At 47.4% G+C, this 16,292-nt stretch overlaps 1 protein-coding gene across 1 annotated transcript in view; it reads right to left on the bottom strand.

The window, feature by feature from the left end:
* Nucleotides 1-279: 279 nt before the first annotated feature.
* Nucleotides 280-16,292, bottom strand: part of TYRO3 (TYRO3 protein tyrosine kinase) — a 39,173-nt gene continuing 23,160 nt past the window's right edge. Inside the window, exons 10-18 of the mRNA XM_010148876.1 lie at nucleotides 15,497-15,597; nucleotides 14,355-14,450; nucleotides 11,960-12,040; nucleotides 10,429-10,521; nucleotides 9,566-9,687; nucleotides 9,159-9,268; nucleotides 7,560-7,719; nucleotides 6,063-6,199; nucleotides 280-2,690 (exon numbers count right to left, since the gene is read on the bottom strand). Coding sequence (XP_010147178.1) covers nucleotides 2,315-2,690; nucleotides 6,063-6,199; nucleotides 7,560-7,719; nucleotides 9,159-9,268; nucleotides 9,566-9,687; nucleotides 10,429-10,521; nucleotides 11,960-12,040; nucleotides 14,355-14,450; nucleotides 15,497-15,597 — 1,276 coding nt within the window. The 3' untranslated portion in view covers nucleotides 280-2,314. The remainder of the gene's footprint in view (nucleotides 2,691-6,062; nucleotides 6,200-7,559; nucleotides 7,720-9,158; nucleotides 9,269-9,565; nucleotides 9,688-10,428; nucleotides 10,522-11,959; nucleotides 12,041-14,354; nucleotides 14,451-15,496; nucleotides 15,598-16,292) is intronic.

Here is a 16,292-nt window from a genome sequence, read left to right as displayed (position 1 = left end):
TTCCCAGGTAGGATGCAGCACATCCCCATCAGGGCTTCTCCCCGGTCTCTTCACGGAACCACCGGCCTGCGCCCATCAGATTTCAGTCTTCACGGTCTCAGTGTTGGAACAACGCAGAGTAACTGCCATCCAACACGTTCTCTGCCTCCAAGAGGAAACTTAAATCGTGTTTGGTGAAGAGAGAAAGACGGCTTTCAGCTGGGGGCTCACAGATTTGCTATGACCCCACCCGGTAAGCGAGCATCATCAGAAACTCTGCCGCAGGTAAGAGGCTGGCACTCAGACACAGTACATGTTTTATTATTAAAAAAATGCATAAAAACTAAAGACATGCTTCCCAAAGTTAGAGTCTATATGTACATCTGCGCTTCCCAGGCAGCTGCAGGGAGCATAGCCTTCCGCCCTCACTGCAAACATGCATCGCACAGGTTACCCTTTGTTAGGTGTTATCTTCTCACCTGCATTTACAGCATTCCAGCGACACGAAGAGAAAACTCTGTACCGCCTGGGGAATATGATGGTGCAGTTTGTATCTGCGAACGAGAAACTCTACTGAACTTCTGGAAACATCTGTAGGACATCGCTGTTGAGTAGGAAACTTTGCAGACAGGACCCATGCCCAAGCCCTAGGCTGAAATTCCCCTTCCCTAGGAAGTGTTCTCACTGAGGGCTGAAACTGGACCTGAATTTTGCAGTTAATCTCGAACCTTACAAGAAGCAAGCACTGGGCATCAAAGGGTGCCGTGTTCTGATACCAAGTCTGCAACCTCATTTGACTTACTGGTCCCACCTCTGCCAACTCGGCAAATGATGACGCTTGCGGTATTCAACTCGGAGGAACCCTAAGTCTTGAGACACTGCCAAGTTTTCAGTGCACTGGAAATGAAAGAAATGAAGATCTAGCAAATATTTAGGATAAGTAGAGTAAGATGTAACTGCACTTCCTTGCTAGGAACCACTGCACAAAACAAATGCCGATTTACAGTAAAATATTAAATTATTAAAAAACCACACAAGCGCTTGCAGTTATAGTGAGTCAGACATGCTGATTGGAAAACAAAACAGAACCCAAAGAGCAAAACCATTCATTTTGCCCTGTCTGGAAGGCTGCAGTGATACTAGTCTGTGTTCCGAGGTGGCTTTTACAGCGTGCCAGAAGACCTCCCAAATAGGAAGGCCAGTGGTTCTCAAGCTTTTTAATCATGAGGACTCTCTCTTCAGAAAGAGATCTAGTCGATCCCTTCTCCCCCCCACGCACACACCTTCCCCAAACCGATTTCACACCTTCGCTACAGCACTTGGTTATTTGAAAAAGGCATAGGACTGTTAAAGATTAAACGAAACCTATTTTAAAGCAAATGCTGAATCCTGCTCACGCTGAAACTGAAGCGAGCCGTATCTAAGCTGCCTCCTTCCTCTCCTGGAGGGCAGCACTTAGCATGAATTAGCACTGTTTCCCCATACTGCTGCTAAGTCCTCTTTACATGGTTGCCTTTCCACCCCTTTGAAGTTGGATTCTGTCCTCACACACACACCAGCTGCTCTCCTCCCTTCGCATTTTAATGCCAGCTGCAAGTCTGGTCAGGCCTGAATTGGCATCAAACAGAAGAAAAAGAAAGACATAAAAGAGGTACGTTGGGGTGAAGGGGGATGCTGGATTTTCTTTTTTTTTCTAATTTCATCACTCACCAAAACATGTGAAACTCTTAAAAGAGCCCCAGACGGAGGAAGCAGCAAGTGTCACTGCAAAGCCAGATTCAGTGCTGGGTAGAGGCAGACCCGCAGATCAGTTTGAGAACCACTGAGGTAGGCAACAAGTCTAGGCAGTACGGCTGAGTGAACACAAGGGGAATTTTGCCCTCTCGTCCTGAATGGCAGTGTAAATACCCACTAGTGTTTTCAGAGGTACCAGTCCCCAAGTCACGCAGCCAGGATTGAAGACAACATCTACACAAGAGCAAGCACTGACTGAACAGGAGGTGTACTCAGCTCTGCTCCAGCAGTCAGTGAGAAGCAGCAGAGCACAGACTCTGACCGCCCGCCTTAGCTCTGAACTCCTTTCAGCGGGATGCAATCAACCTGTAACCCCACTGCCCCCCGCCCCCAAATCCAAGGCGTTGTTGGGGTTGCAGTCCTTCCAAGCCATCCGCCGCTGCAGCCCACACAGGTGGTGAAAGCTACACAAGCTGCCCAGGAGCTCTGGCCAGTGCTGTTCCCAGCCGCTGCAGATCTGGCATCAGAGCCCCGGGTGGCACAGCACCGCGGCCACACACATCCTGTCCCAGGGAAGCAGAGTGTCACTGCTATGTACAGGCTAACAACTTTTCTCTCCTTCTGTCTCCAGCTCATACAGAAGGCTTTTGTCCTCCCCTTCCTGCCCATCTGGATGCCTTTCACCCTCTGCATCATCTCCAAGGCACAAGGGGCTCATGATGTAGCGATAGTCACTTGTGACAGCAGCAGCTGCCCCAGCAACGGTCTCTTCACCGTCCGTGTTTCCGAAGGAGGCATGCAGGGCAGGGTCACTCGCACACGCCTCTTTGTCCTTCCCAATGTTGACATAGAGAGGATCTTGACTGGAAGAGAGTGTGGACATCCTCCCCTGAATCATTTCCAGCTGGGACCGGAGCACTCCGAAGCTGGGGCGTAGCTTGGGCTCAGGGTGCCAACATCTGCACATGAGATCGTAGCTGCAAAGCAGAGGGAGACAAGAGCACTGAGAAGCAGAGCAGCCACCCCCTGCACCTCTGAAGGAACAGGGGCTCTGCGCAGTGCACCTTAAAAACCACAGACCCTTTCCCCAAAACCTATTGGCTTTGGCCTTGCGCAAGTGACAGCATCTGAGCAGCCGTTATGGATCTCATTCCTTGTTCCTTCCCAATTTCAAAGGCATTTTCATTTTGGTCAAAATAATTACTTAGTACCAAAAAAACCCAAAATCCCTGTCAAAGGATGCTGAATTTATTGGATAAAACCTTGTTCCACTAGCTCTGGAGAGCTAGAAAGGACTGTGGCTCTGATACCACTTACTAATAGCTTTTGAGTTTATTCCCCAAAAGCATCGTGACAACCTCTGCCGTGGTTGAAGCCACCCCTCCAAATTCTAGTTCAAGAGCAGCTCTAAGACAGGAAGAAAGAAAACAGAGATCTAACTGTAGGAGGGGCAAGTTTTTTCCAGAATACTCTATTTCTCACGCCGCGCTGACTCAGCGCTCCCGGCGTAATGCAGGTGTGCCGCTGCCATCGCTGCCCAGCAAGCTGCAAAAAGGCACAGTGGGTTTGCTCAGAGGGCTGTGGAGGAACGGACAACAGTTTCACTGCTGCAAGAGGGATGCTGAAATGGCCTTTCTGCAGCAAAGGCACCCCCCCCATGCAGAAGACACGATCAGTGCTGTTACCAGCCTCAGGCCCTGTCCTGCAGCAATTCTCTTGAGGTCAAACAGCAGCTACCTCAGCTCTGGTTGCCCGAGGGCCACATGAGGGGACGCTGCTGGCTCCGGAGGTCTGTGCCCCAGCAAGGGGCGAGGAGCTCTGCTCCCCTGTGACCGCCTCCATGGCCCCATTGGGCTGGAGTGTGGCCAGAGCCATTGTCATCCTCCTCTTTGTGCATCACCCAGAAGACTGGCAGCTGCATTCCTATGGCGTTATTGTTGCCAGTTCTGCAGGGAACAGGAACAAAGCACAGTACTGGCACTGAAAAACACCACAGACAAACGAACCTCAGTTAAACTTGTAAATGGAAAAAATCCGATATGGCCTTTACTGGGAAACAAAGTGTTTCATGATGGCTTTTCTTTTACTTTTTGTGTCCCTTGCCTGCTATCAGCTCTACAAGACTGCTTTTGATCTCACACTAGTTTTACAGCAAGCTTCTACGGTTCAGTTGTCTTAAGCCTGATTTACGTCCCTCACAAATGGTAGAAATAACTCTGAACACTCCAGCCAAAATAGAAGCTTCCTATCCTGCGTCACCAAACTAGATACTTACTTCTACCCTCCCCGGCAAACAGCAGAAATTAATTTGAAAGAAAGGCAGAGAACTACTGGATGTACCGAATCAGCCCCAAAGGCCATCTGCCCCAGTACCCACCCTCTGACAGCGGCCAGTAGCAGACGCTTGGCAAAAGCGCGTAAGGTTAGGGTATGGATGTAATGAGATCTTTCTGGTATATTCTGCCAGGTCTCAATAACCTGTAGCTCAAGGGTCTCTCAAAATGGAGGTTGTTTCTTTTTAGTAGTTTTGGATGGATTTTTCTTCAATGCCTAGCGGCTTTTTGAATCTCTTTATATTTTTGGTATCTGTAACATCCTATGGCTGTAAGGTCCACAATTGGAGTACTGCATCCAGCTGTGGAACCCCTAATATCAGGATATAGACCACTTGGAGCAAGTCCAGAGGAGGCCACGAAGATGATCAGAGGGCTGGAGCCCCTCTCCTATGATGAAAGGCTGCGAGAACTGGGCTTGTTCAGCCTGGAGAAGAGGAGGCTCCGAGGAGACCTCATTGCAGCTTTCCAGTATCTGAAGGGGGCCTACAAGGGTGCTGGGAGAGGACTTTTTACAAGGGCCTGTAGTGACAGGACAAGGGGTAATGGGTATAAATTGAAATCAGGGAGGTTTAGATTAGATATCAGGAAGAAATTCTTCACAGAGAGGGCGGTGAGGCACTGGAACAGGTTGCCCAGAGAAGCTGTGGATGCCCCATCCCTGGCAGGGTTCAAGGCCAGGCTGGATGAGGCTTGGAGCAACCTGGTCTAGTGGAAGGTGTCCCTGCCCATGGCAGGGGGGTTGGAACTGGATAGTCTTTAAGGTCCCTTCCAACCCAACCCATCCTGTGATTCTATGATTCTATGAACTGGAAGCTCAGGTTACTCAGAGCATTCAAGGTGCAGACTTTGATTTTTAATTTAAGTAGTGGCATAATGATGTTTTCATTAAAACTCAGGAACAGTTAAACTGAACTGCTGAGAAGATAAAAAATGTACGGCTTTAACGACAGGAGTACAAATTATTCCCTAAGTAGAAAAAAGTCTGACAAAAGGAGGTCACATGAAATAGAGCACCACCAGAGCAGGAGGGAAAAGAGAGGAAAGAGGACTTCATGTTGTCCGTTTTACACACAAGGAATGGCTTGAAAAGGCCACTGAAGTCAGTTGCTCACAGTTATATCTTGCTTTGGGCAGGACATGGAGAAAACAGAGACTTGTTCTTGGGCGCTCAGTGAAATGAATTCATCTTGTCTGAGCTACGCAAGCTTTCACCCTGGGAGAAGTGATGGTGAGATTCTCTGGGGAACCTCAGTCCCGCGTGTGGACTCTAGGAGACTTATTGGAGCAAGGGTTCCTGAGCACTCATTTCATGTAACCCGCTGGCTGAAAACGGTCCCTCGGCTGCAGGACCAAGGCAGGAGCAGAGTCTGCGGCATGTGGCTGCCTGATGCTCTGCAGGCTACCCAAGTCCTTCCAGCGAGTCTGAAAATGTTAAAACCAGTATCTGCAAGACTGTCTTGGTCTTGTTTTCACCTATAATTTAAGGTGTGACACTAATCTACAGAACCTTAGAAACTCCCCTCTTCTTTTTCACCCTGCTATTCCTGTGAGTAGGAAATCCAGTTTTGAAAACTGAGCCCAGCTTTAAAAGACACACGCAGGCCACTGCCTCTGCAATCCAGTTTCCATGTAGTCTTGCTGGACTGCTTTTCTATGCAGCCTTCAGGGTGTGCCGTGAAACTCATCTCTTTTCTCAGATGCTGGCCTGAGAAGGTAGGGAGCAGTGAGTTTCTGGAAACACACTTTTAGTTTCCACGAAGCCAAGAGCTTCTCAATGTTGACACTGTTCAAACCCTTGAGACAAGTTAGCTGCTTGTCTAGCTAGCACAGGTCCCAGGGAGCTGTGCCAGCAGAGAGTATCTGGTAACTAACCCAGAGACTTTCTAGTGAATACCTCTGTGTACTGGAAAGTGGATAGATTCAGACCAGTGCTCCAGCCAGCTGCCCCTGTTTCCTCCCGGCAAGCCAAACTTCCAAAGGAATTACATGTGAGCGGCATGAGGAAGTACTCACACATCCTCCAGGCACTCCGGTGGCTGCTTCAGCCTGTTCCCACTGATGAGGTAGTTGTAGATTTCTGCATTCTCGATGCCAGCATAAGGGGTTTGCCCCCGCGTCACGATCTCCCACATGGTCACCCCAAATGCCCACTGAAAGGGAAAGGCACATAGAAGTGAACAGTCGGTTTCCTGCTCGCTGGGGTGGGATTTCAGCGTGCTGTGCTGACCCTCCCAGCCAGGGGTGATGTCATGTTAGTAGCAGTGATGCAAGGGCTATCCACACTCTAGCTGGAAAACAAAGAAATGACCCAACTGATGCTGACACATCATCTTGGGAGACAGTTGAAGGCCCTGCTCAGCCCCATCCTGCACTGGAGCTGGGGAAGATTTGGGAGCTACTTCTGTCTTCCACCTGCAGATCTCTCCCAAGCATCTCCTACTCATGGTTCTTTAAGGCATGCAGTATCAATTTGGTGATCCCCAGCTACAGGAAGATTTTGGTCTGAGGCGCACAAATCAGCTGCTTAATTCATTCAGCCAGGTTCTGGGTTACTGGAAATGTACAGGCACAAATGAAAGCAGAGTTCAGCCAGTAAACCAGGGCAAGGAACAAACCACTTACAGCTCTCGTTCATCTGGGCTCTGCGCTGCAAGTCACACTTGTACATTCAAATCTAAGCCATAACGTTTGTCAGGTGCCACCAATTCTGATCTTTCTAAGCAAAACCCTGTCCAGTGTCTATTGTAAACTGGCTGAAGCAGCGACCCCCCGTCGGCAAACACCACCTACAGTGGTTGCAGCGATCACCGGGCAGCACCGCAGCCGAGTTAGAAGGCGCTCTTGGTGATCCCTTCAAGAAACACTGTGACATGGATAACTGGGAAGGCAAGGCCACAGGTCTGAAGGACAAAACTAGTGTGAAACCAGATCAGAAGGCAGCAAGGAAGAAGGGAGAAGGTATCAGAAGAAAAAAAAACCAAAGTGAAAGGAAGCAAAAATTTCAGATGAATGGATTTAGCCTCACTCTCCAAGGGCAAAGTTATGGCGAGGAGTGTCTAAGCACTGATGGATTGAATCTATGAAATTCCACCAATGCCTTCTGTAGGATGGAGTACCATTGCTGCACTTGTACATGGCCGTGTGGCTTATGTGCATTTCAAAAGTCACCTTCAAATTGTCATGCAGAGACACAGGAAAAAGAGTAAGAGCAAGAAAGAAGAGATTGCATAAAGAGAGAGGAAAATGAGGACAAGGGGAAAGGTGAAGGAGGGGTTGGGGATAAGCACTGAAGAATGAAGGACCAAAAGACAAGAGGAAAAGGGTTCATGTCTCCTGCCATAAACTACTCGTACACATCTTCAGTCTTGAGTTCGGAAGGCTCCCGAGGCAGAGGTGGCACTGTCCCTCAAACACAGGGCAAACTGCCTTTCCCATCACCAGGGCCTTTTCCCACACTCAGTTTTTTTTTTGAATACAGGTGGTCCCCAAAGGTACCAGAGCAAAACTCACCACATCACTGTGTGTTGTGTACAGATTATCCGCCAGACTTTCCAGAGCAAGCCACTTCACTGGCAGCTTGGAAGCACAGCCCTGACGGTAGTAGTCTCCACTGTAGATTTTCTTAGAAAGCCCAAAGTCTGCAACACTCACGTTCATGTTCTCATCCAACCTAAGGGAAAGTTTTATTGACTGAGAAAAGCATTTACTGGCTACCTCAGGCAAAAAACGAGGCATGTCCCTGTCTGTCCAGGGAATTGAGGTATAGAGTTCCCCAAGTACTGCTCAGAAGGATAGCGGTTTCATCTACTTGACGACCAGTGTGAAATAGTTTAGTGGTCTCAAATCGGTTCCTTGAGACTAACAGGGAGATAGCACTACAGAAGTAAGGAAACGGCCATGGTCAGATGGTCTGCTCTGTCAGCCAACGTGAACTCACATACTTTCTGTAGTTTCCAAGATTAACGGAGGACATTTGTGGTTACTACCTCTAAGGCCTACACCCTGTACAGGCAATCAAAAACCACAGGTGCTTGCTTAGACTGTCCATCACAACTGCTCAGACTAGATCTGCAAGATGTTCTCTCCAGGCCTGATTAATGGTCTGAATTGTTCTGTCACCCACTGAAACCTAGACACCTTGGTAGATAGTGCAAGAAACGCCCGCAAAGACTTCATGTTCCCAGGTCTCATAAAGGACTCCCTGCTTTTCCCAGAAGACATGATGAAAGAGGCATTCACCTCCCTCTGAAGGACGTCTGTATTTTTTTAAATGTTTAAAAGCAGGAAATCAGTACGCGCTTCTCATAAATGTCAAAGCAGGCTAACACATCATTTTTCATTATGATTATCTGGCTCCTGTCTGTACATCTGGACATTCAAATGCCTTTGGAAGTCTGTGTCTCACTGCAGATTTTACCGGTTGTCGTGGTTTTGTTCAGAGGCAGAGTTCTGTCTGCCAGAATGGGTTGTTCCTTACTCTGTTCTCAGGGAAGAAGCAGAGGGAAAGGATAAAAAAGGACTTTTCTTCCCTTCAAAGCAGGCAAGGCAGTTTGGGGACACGAACAGCACCGTGGGATCATACAGTGTGTTTACCATGCAATTATTTCTAAAGGCACCCTCCACATAAGCCATCCTTCACAAGCTTTCAGGGAAATTCTACTTTTCTTATACCATGATAATGAAGTCCTCAAAATAGACACAAGAAATACAGATTTCAGGCTACAATTAAAGTTCCTTTCTCCTAACACAGCCAAACCCATCCTCTCCTGTTGGTTACATTATACTGCGGAACAATTAGCCCATGCTGACACTCAGCCATTAGAGTGATTAATTACAAACAGACGTTGTAATCAACTCTATGAAAATATATGTGCAGACCAATGATGGAAAAGTTCCTTATAAATAGGGTCAATGTGGAAGCTCAGCAGGACATTAGGTGTTGCTCACTGTCCCCAGCACCACCCACACCCCCATGGCCATGGCTCCCCTATGCCCATTGTCATTTAAATGTAAGGACCAGCCTCCCCCCTTCCACCATGTGAAAGGCTTCTCAACCCCCTCTCGCCCACTGTGGTCCTTCTTTTCTCTGAAAACTCATGGGTCACTTACATGCAGTTCCGAGCTGCAAGGTCCCTGTGTATGAAATTTTTTGAGCTCAAATACTCCATCCCGCTGGCAATGTCAATCATGAACTTGAGGAGTGTCTGAACAGGCAAGTTCTGAAAGAAATAACAGTTTCAGTTCTGTTCCTGGAAGCTTTTAGGCGTGTGTGGCAAAAATGCAAGATGTGCTGCTAGCTCGCTGAGCAGGGACGGGGGATGGAGTGGAGGAGTTGGTCCTCAACATGCATGGAATTAAATACTTCAGCACTTCAACATCACATCCCACAGCTTCCCGTGGTATCAAAATCTGGTAATCTGCCAATCCCTTTGGGAGACCAACCCAGAACTGATCCAAATACATTCTCAGAAAATCTATACCCTCCCAGAAGGAATTCTACAGTAAGACACACTTACAAAAGGGTTTTCCCCAATCCGTGACATCAGCAGAAAAGCATGAAGGTCTCCATGCTTCATGAAGGGCAGGATCACCATGGGAATTGGGAGACGGCCCTTGGGACGGCTCCGTAGACTGACTCCTAATGTGGACACACACAGCAAAGTGGTTTAAGCAAACAGATCAGTCCCAAGGGGAATATTCCAGGCTGCTGTGCCTTTCTCTTGCAAATTCAGAGAATAACATGCAGCTGTGGTGGCTCAGTTCCATGCTCCAAGCTCCTTTGCGTGGCATCATGCCAGGAGGCGTTAAGACAGCTCAACCCTGCTTACTTCAGAGGCGGTACTAAGTGCCCAGTGGCCCTCAGCTCTCCTTGCAGAACTGGCTCTGAATGTTTCTAGGATCACTCCAGACCAAACAGCCCCAAACCCCAGGGTCTGCACAGCAATCTCCACATTCTGGAAGTCGCCCATGTTCCACAGTGCCCACCCACGAATGTCTTTTGCTTCCCACCCAGTGTTTCGGAAAGGCACAGTCTCCCCTCCATCGGTCTACCAACCCACCTGTCCACACTTCCCACGAGTTCAGCCATTTCTCAGCCAGCCAAACTCTCGCTGTAGTATTTGCAAGAACCCAAGAAACAGCTCAGATGAGAGCTGCTTACTGCTGGTGTAGGAGGACAAGTGTTGCCAGCCCTTACACACACTCCAACTCCCTCCAGGCCTGGGAAGGAGCAATGCTGATGCATGCAGGGCTCCAGCAGCGCCGAGGTGGCTGCATTAACAGTGCTGTCGGACAGCAGTGGGGGTGAGTAAGAGGCTGTGTGGGATTGTGCAGGATCAGGAGGTGCTCTGTGGCACCACGAGCAGCGGTGCTGGCTTACCAATCAGTTTAGTGACATGCGGGTGGTCAAACTCCTTCATACAGGCAGCCTCTCGCAGGAACTCCTCAATGTCAGTCGAGGTAAAGATGTCCGCTGGAAAAAAAGTGACTGTAAGTTTTCCTCCTTTGTGGGCGGCTCCAGGGGACTTTACAGATAATGACTGTAAGAAGCTTGTTCTTTGTGGCACAGCACATCCTCTCAGACCTACAGCTAGATGAGCCAGTTTACAGCAAAGCAGAGCCTGACGCTTTCTCCTGGGATGGGTGGCAGCAACCACGCATCAGGAACATCTGGTAAATTGATTCTCGGCAGAGTAAAGAACAGCTGATTAGCAGCTCTCTTCTCAGTAACAACTTTCCTTGGAGCCATAAGATTTCTTAAATGACCAAACTACTGTAGAGCCTGGACCAAATTCAGCAGTGACATACACCAGCATAAATTTGGAGTGAATTATTTCCCATTGCTATTACTCCAGATTTATGGAAATATATCAGTATAATCAAGAATTAGCCCAGTGGACTACTTCCCCCACTGCTGTTGCTGAATTAGGCAGGAGTCCTCCAGTCCTGCTGCAAGATCAGGCTCAGACCTGTAGGGGAGTATTCACATTATCTGCTTTAGGCAAGTAATTTAAGTATGATTCAGAAGACAAAAGTAGATTCCCTTTTTACAGTCAGTGGAGAAAGGAAGGTGCCTCTGGAGAGTGACAGAGAGTTCCCAAGTTAGATGCCTGAAGGTAGACAGTCTGACGATGTAAAAGCTTGCAAACTGATTAGAATTACTGTAGAAACTGGATAAAATGGTGCAACTTACACTAATGTGGTACTAATATATTTAGTACAAACTGGTATTCTGTGGCAGCCAAACTCGGCTCCAGAGATAAGTGAAGGTGACTCTGCTTTAAGTCAGTCACAGTTAATTTTTGCCTTACAGGAAACAGAGGTGAAATAACATGGGTTAACATATATATACATACAGATACGCACATACTTGCTTTGACTTACACCTATCTATTAGTTGCTTTTCTTATTGCAGACTTCTGCCTGATGAACGTGTTAGTTGCCCTTGTTATGTACACTCATCAAAGGACAAATCAGAAGGGAGTTAGACTACTTAGTTAAATAAGCCTGACTGAGATGAGTTAGCTTGTTGCTGCACTCAGCCCAAATACTCTTCTGTTTATTCTAGGATATATGCCTGGAGGAATACTGTCTTTCACTGCTGAATTACTAGAGCAAAGCAGACCTGTCTAAGCTGTCCATGCCACATGATGTAGTGCTGTGTTGAATCAAGCAATTGAACAAGATCCTCTGCACACAGAGGAAGCTGTAGCTATGACTTGGTTTTGGCTGCGCTCACCACGTGCTAGGTGCTACCCAAGCAACTGAGGTGGTATAGGTCCTTCCATGAAAAGCTTCCACTACAGAAAGACCGACATAAGGGGATGTTTGCTGGATAACAGGACAGACAGCATTTAACCCTTCCAAGCTCTCTCCTCTTAAGTACTTCGGGTAGCCCTACTCCCACTTACCTTTCAGCATCTTTACGGCCACTTTCTGGAAAGAGCCATCATCTAGCTTCAGCAGCGCCTCTCGAACTGACCCAAACTCCCCTGTGAATTGACCAGAGCAGGCAGTGAGGGAACAGCTTCTTGTGAAGAAAGTATGATTCACAGCAGGCTTGCTCCAGGGGTCAGTGGCAAAGAAGCTGAATAACTGTAAGGAATGTAGCTACCAGCTTAATCTTTCACCCACCCAGCAGCTTTCAGCATACATGTGCCTAGAAGAGTTAGCTCTACCAGCAGACAGAGGCCACTGTGCTGAGGGTCCAGAAGGCAAAGGAAAACGAGAGGGAAAGAAAGCAATCCCCTACCAGGTGGGCAACGCAGAGTACAAGCTGAGATCCCAGGCAGACATTTCTGGGGAAGTCATATCATGGGGGCTAAGTCTGAGTGAGGCTCTGGTCAGAGAGGAGGCTGTTAGCTGCAGCAGCAAGGGGATGGGTCGGCTGAGGAAGCCCTCGGTGCTGCCAGCCCTCAGAGCTGAGTAATAGCACCAGGACTCAGCCATCTGAGACACAGTCAGGCCTTATCTCTCGAAACTTAGGGAATAACTTCTGTAAATCACAGCTGACCAGACAAAACATAGAACACCCACTTGTGTGCGCGTGATACGCTAATTCACAGGAGGAAGTGTTTACCCTGGTGTGTTCTCTAAGGGAGATAAGAAGAAATGCAACTGGCCAAACCCTCTTCAATTTATTTTAGCCTGAAGTGGCTTTACAGCACAGCTTAACAGCCTCTTTGCATTAGATCTGGCTCTAAGTTTGCTCTCCTTAATTTTGTAACTGCACACCCCGCCCAAAATACATTAGTATGAGGAACTCTGGTACTGAAAAGGAAGCAAAATACAACAACTCAGGACGCCTTACCCCAAAAGCATTATCCCTTCACTGGCTTTTCACCAGTGTCCTTCGCTACTGTATGGCACATGCTTATTTCACAATAACCACGAGCAGTGGATCTGACCACAAATGAGGAAAATGGGAAGGAGCAAAGGCATTTTGTACTGCTTCTGTATTATGGAACTGTTGCTCAGCTGTAGAGTCAGCAGAGCTCAAGATAATGCAGACATGCCATACTATAACCTGTACGCTGAGCATGGGGTTGGTGGAATGGGGCTGTCAACACAGACCAGATCCTGCCAGTCAGCATCCTCCCACCAAGGCCATCCCCAGGGGCCGTACTGCAGCCGATTGCCAGTTTTGTACGTGTCATGGGGACAGCCCAGAAGGATCCCAGAAGCTGGCCAAGAGCTGACACCCACAAACAGATGCCACAGCTGTTTAATTACTTGGCATTGTTAAGCCCTCTGAGACCACTTCTGCAGGAAGGTCATCTTCCTGCTCTGAAAGAAACACATTTGTTCTAGGAGTGATGGAGCGGAAGAACGCTCCCAGTGGGAAAGGGTCAAAAAAACCTGCAGTAAAACTAGTCTTATAAAGAAAAAGGAAGCCAAACACTTCAGCTTCCTTTTGCTTATGACCTCTGACTTATGCCCCTCTATTAGTTATTGGCTTTATCACTACATGTTTTCGCTTATTTCTGGAGATCGTCTTCAGCCTGAGGAGCAGGGAAGGCTGATTCAACAGTTAGCACACTGGCCTGCCATTTGGGAAATCTAAATTCCAAACCATCTTTTCACACAGAGTTTCTGGGCCAATCTTTTAGTTGAAGTGAGAAGCATCCCACCTTTACTCTGCCCATCCCTCCTGACCTGAAAACCTCAGAGAAATGTAGGAGAGCCTGTGTGGGAGATCCACAGTTGGAAGAGATCCTAAGGACTTGAACTAATGAGGACAAATGTCAGCAAAATTCAGTACCTGTTCCAAATGTGCCTACGTAAGAGCCCAAACTAACACCTGCAGTCAAACCACCTCAGACGCTGACAATGTCTGAAACTGAATCAACATTATTATTGAGGGGCTGGAGCGTTTGAGGTGGATCATCTCTGTGTCTGCATTGTCTCAGCCTGTTTAATACTCAGTGCATGCTTATGTGAAAGGAAGGGATTCTATGGCACCATTTTGTTAGTAGGAGAGCAGAAGTTTAATTGAATATTCCTTTGTTTAAATCTCTGAAAGAAGTTCACACACCAGTGAATCAACAGTACTTTGGAAAGCTGAGCATAGACTGCAGTTCATGAATGTGCAGAGCCATATTATAGGAATGGCTTAGCCAATATCCTCTTAGTTATGCTAAACCTTTGAAATGTTTTATCCCAGCAGAAGGGAAAGTTCCATTTAAATTGCCATCTACAAGCAGAATGAGAGAAAACAGGCTGCTTAAAATTGCTTCTCCCCACTCTACAGTAAAGGTAACACAAGCAGGACTTCAGTGTAAAGCCCTGGTCAGTTCTGGTTCTTACCCTTGCCCAGCATTCTTCCCAAGGTGAACTGCTGTTCCTGGATTAGCACATCTTTCAGTTTCGTCTTCAGCTCATCACTGATCCCTACACTTTCCACTGCAAAAACAAAGGAAGAGTCAAACAAGGGATATTTAAATATTGTTACAACATCAAGAGTCACCTCTTCTAATCTCCATCTCCAACCCCATTCCCATACTGTAAGCAGGAAAACCTGACAAAGACAAGGGTTCCCTTCCATGTCCTCTAGCCTCACCACAGACAACAGGCCAATCACTTTCAACCACAAGAAAATGTACCAACAGGACTGAAAAGTGGAGGGTGTGGTAACACCACCCTTAAGCACACCAAGCGCAACAGAAATACAGAACTATTGTAAATAAAGCCAGAAGACAAAATCCAAGCAGGAGGGACACTGGTTCACACAGCTTCATTGAAGCTGATGGAGCTGCACCGGTTTTCAGTGACTGGCTCTCAGACTCTTAAGTACAGCAGAAGTCCCACAGTATCTGGCTGAGAAGGTAACAAAATGTCCAACAGTTTAGGGTCACTAGATTTAATGGAGAGAGACCTCTAACCCGAGGGGAGCAAAGTCAAATACAGCTGGAGCATCACCGTAAGCCAGCCATGCAGTGCTGCTATAAAGAGCCGTGCCCTTGCTGAACCAGGAGACAGGAATGGATCACCTTAACTCTGCCCATTCCTGGGACTCAATCTCATCTTCGAGTATTTACTAATTCCTGGCCATTCACGACTGATAATTGATTCATGCTTGTAGCACAGCTCAGCACACCGAGTTTAAAGCGTACCGCTAATATTATTAAGGCATATTTATCTCACTGTTGCATAATATTACAGTCAACGGAGTCCCTGTAGTGTGAAACTGGGGCAGGGGAGTGGCAAATTTATGTTTTGCACTAATATACACAATGACTGCAGTTATAATTATCAACTGCTATGTAATTGGTATGGCAACAGCAATTCTCGCCTTTCACCTCTGCCATCCAGAGGTGTCTAAGTCTCCTTGTAAATTAACCCCATGTTCTTGACCCAAAAAACATCAGTTTCAGAGGAAACAAAGAGAGAGCACAGTGCATGCATGAACACAGATTCCCAGGCAGAATTACTCAGGTCGCTTTACTTACATGTTGCTTCAATGAGCTCAGGACCCTCCCTGTTGAAAGACCTGGCAGCTCTGAAGTGGACTGCTGGATCCCCTCTGCCAACCACACTGCCAAAGGCATGGCTAGAAAGCAGAAAAAAAGACAGATGGGGCCATGATTATATGGGCCGTTCACTTCTAAAAGGGCGTGTTGAACAGTACGGGTGATTTCCAACCCCTTCACACATACTACAAATACTACAGACTGTTTTGTTAAAGAGGGTATAGCTGGAGAGGAGGAACAAAGGGTTTATGCTGCCTTGCTGAGGCACCTCGAGGGGGTAGGAGTCTTCCAAAAGAAGGGAATCACTCATCCCGAGTGCCTGTGAGAACCTGCAGACTGGGGCAGGTTGCAAGAGTCACATAAACAGAGAGATTGCTGTGAGAGGGAGGTCTGGGAGTCCCTGAAATGAGTGGGAACCTTGCTTGTCACAGGGAGCAACCCACAGCCAAGTGTCAGAGGTGATGGAAAAGAGATTTTGCTGGGGGTCCAGAGGGTTCTAGGCAGTCAGGAATTTGCAAACAGACATTATACTGAAAAGCAGCATGGGGTAAAGGGCCCAGCCAATAAGAAGACAGAATATGATTCCTCTGTGGGTCTTTTCTCTTTGAATCTCCTACACAGCAGTGATAAGGCCTTAGGTTGGTCTAGTATATATTTCTATATACCATTCTAATATGCAAGCCCATATTTTAATAAAGTCCATATTCTAATAAAGCCCAGATATTGCCATAACATTTTCGCTATTATATTTTCGGTGTCCTCATTTTGAAGAAAA

Source organism: Eurypyga helias, unplaced genomic scaffold (genome assembly GCF_000690775.1).
Source record: "Eurypyga helias isolate BGI_N326 unplaced genomic scaffold, ASM69077v1 scaffold9303, whole genome shotgun sequence".
Classification (NCBI taxonomy): Eukaryota; Metazoa; Chordata; class Aves; order Eurypygiformes; family Eurypygidae; genus Eurypyga; species Eurypyga helias.
Note: the sequence above shows the minus strand (reverse complement) of the source record. Positions and strands in the feature narration are given on the sequence as shown.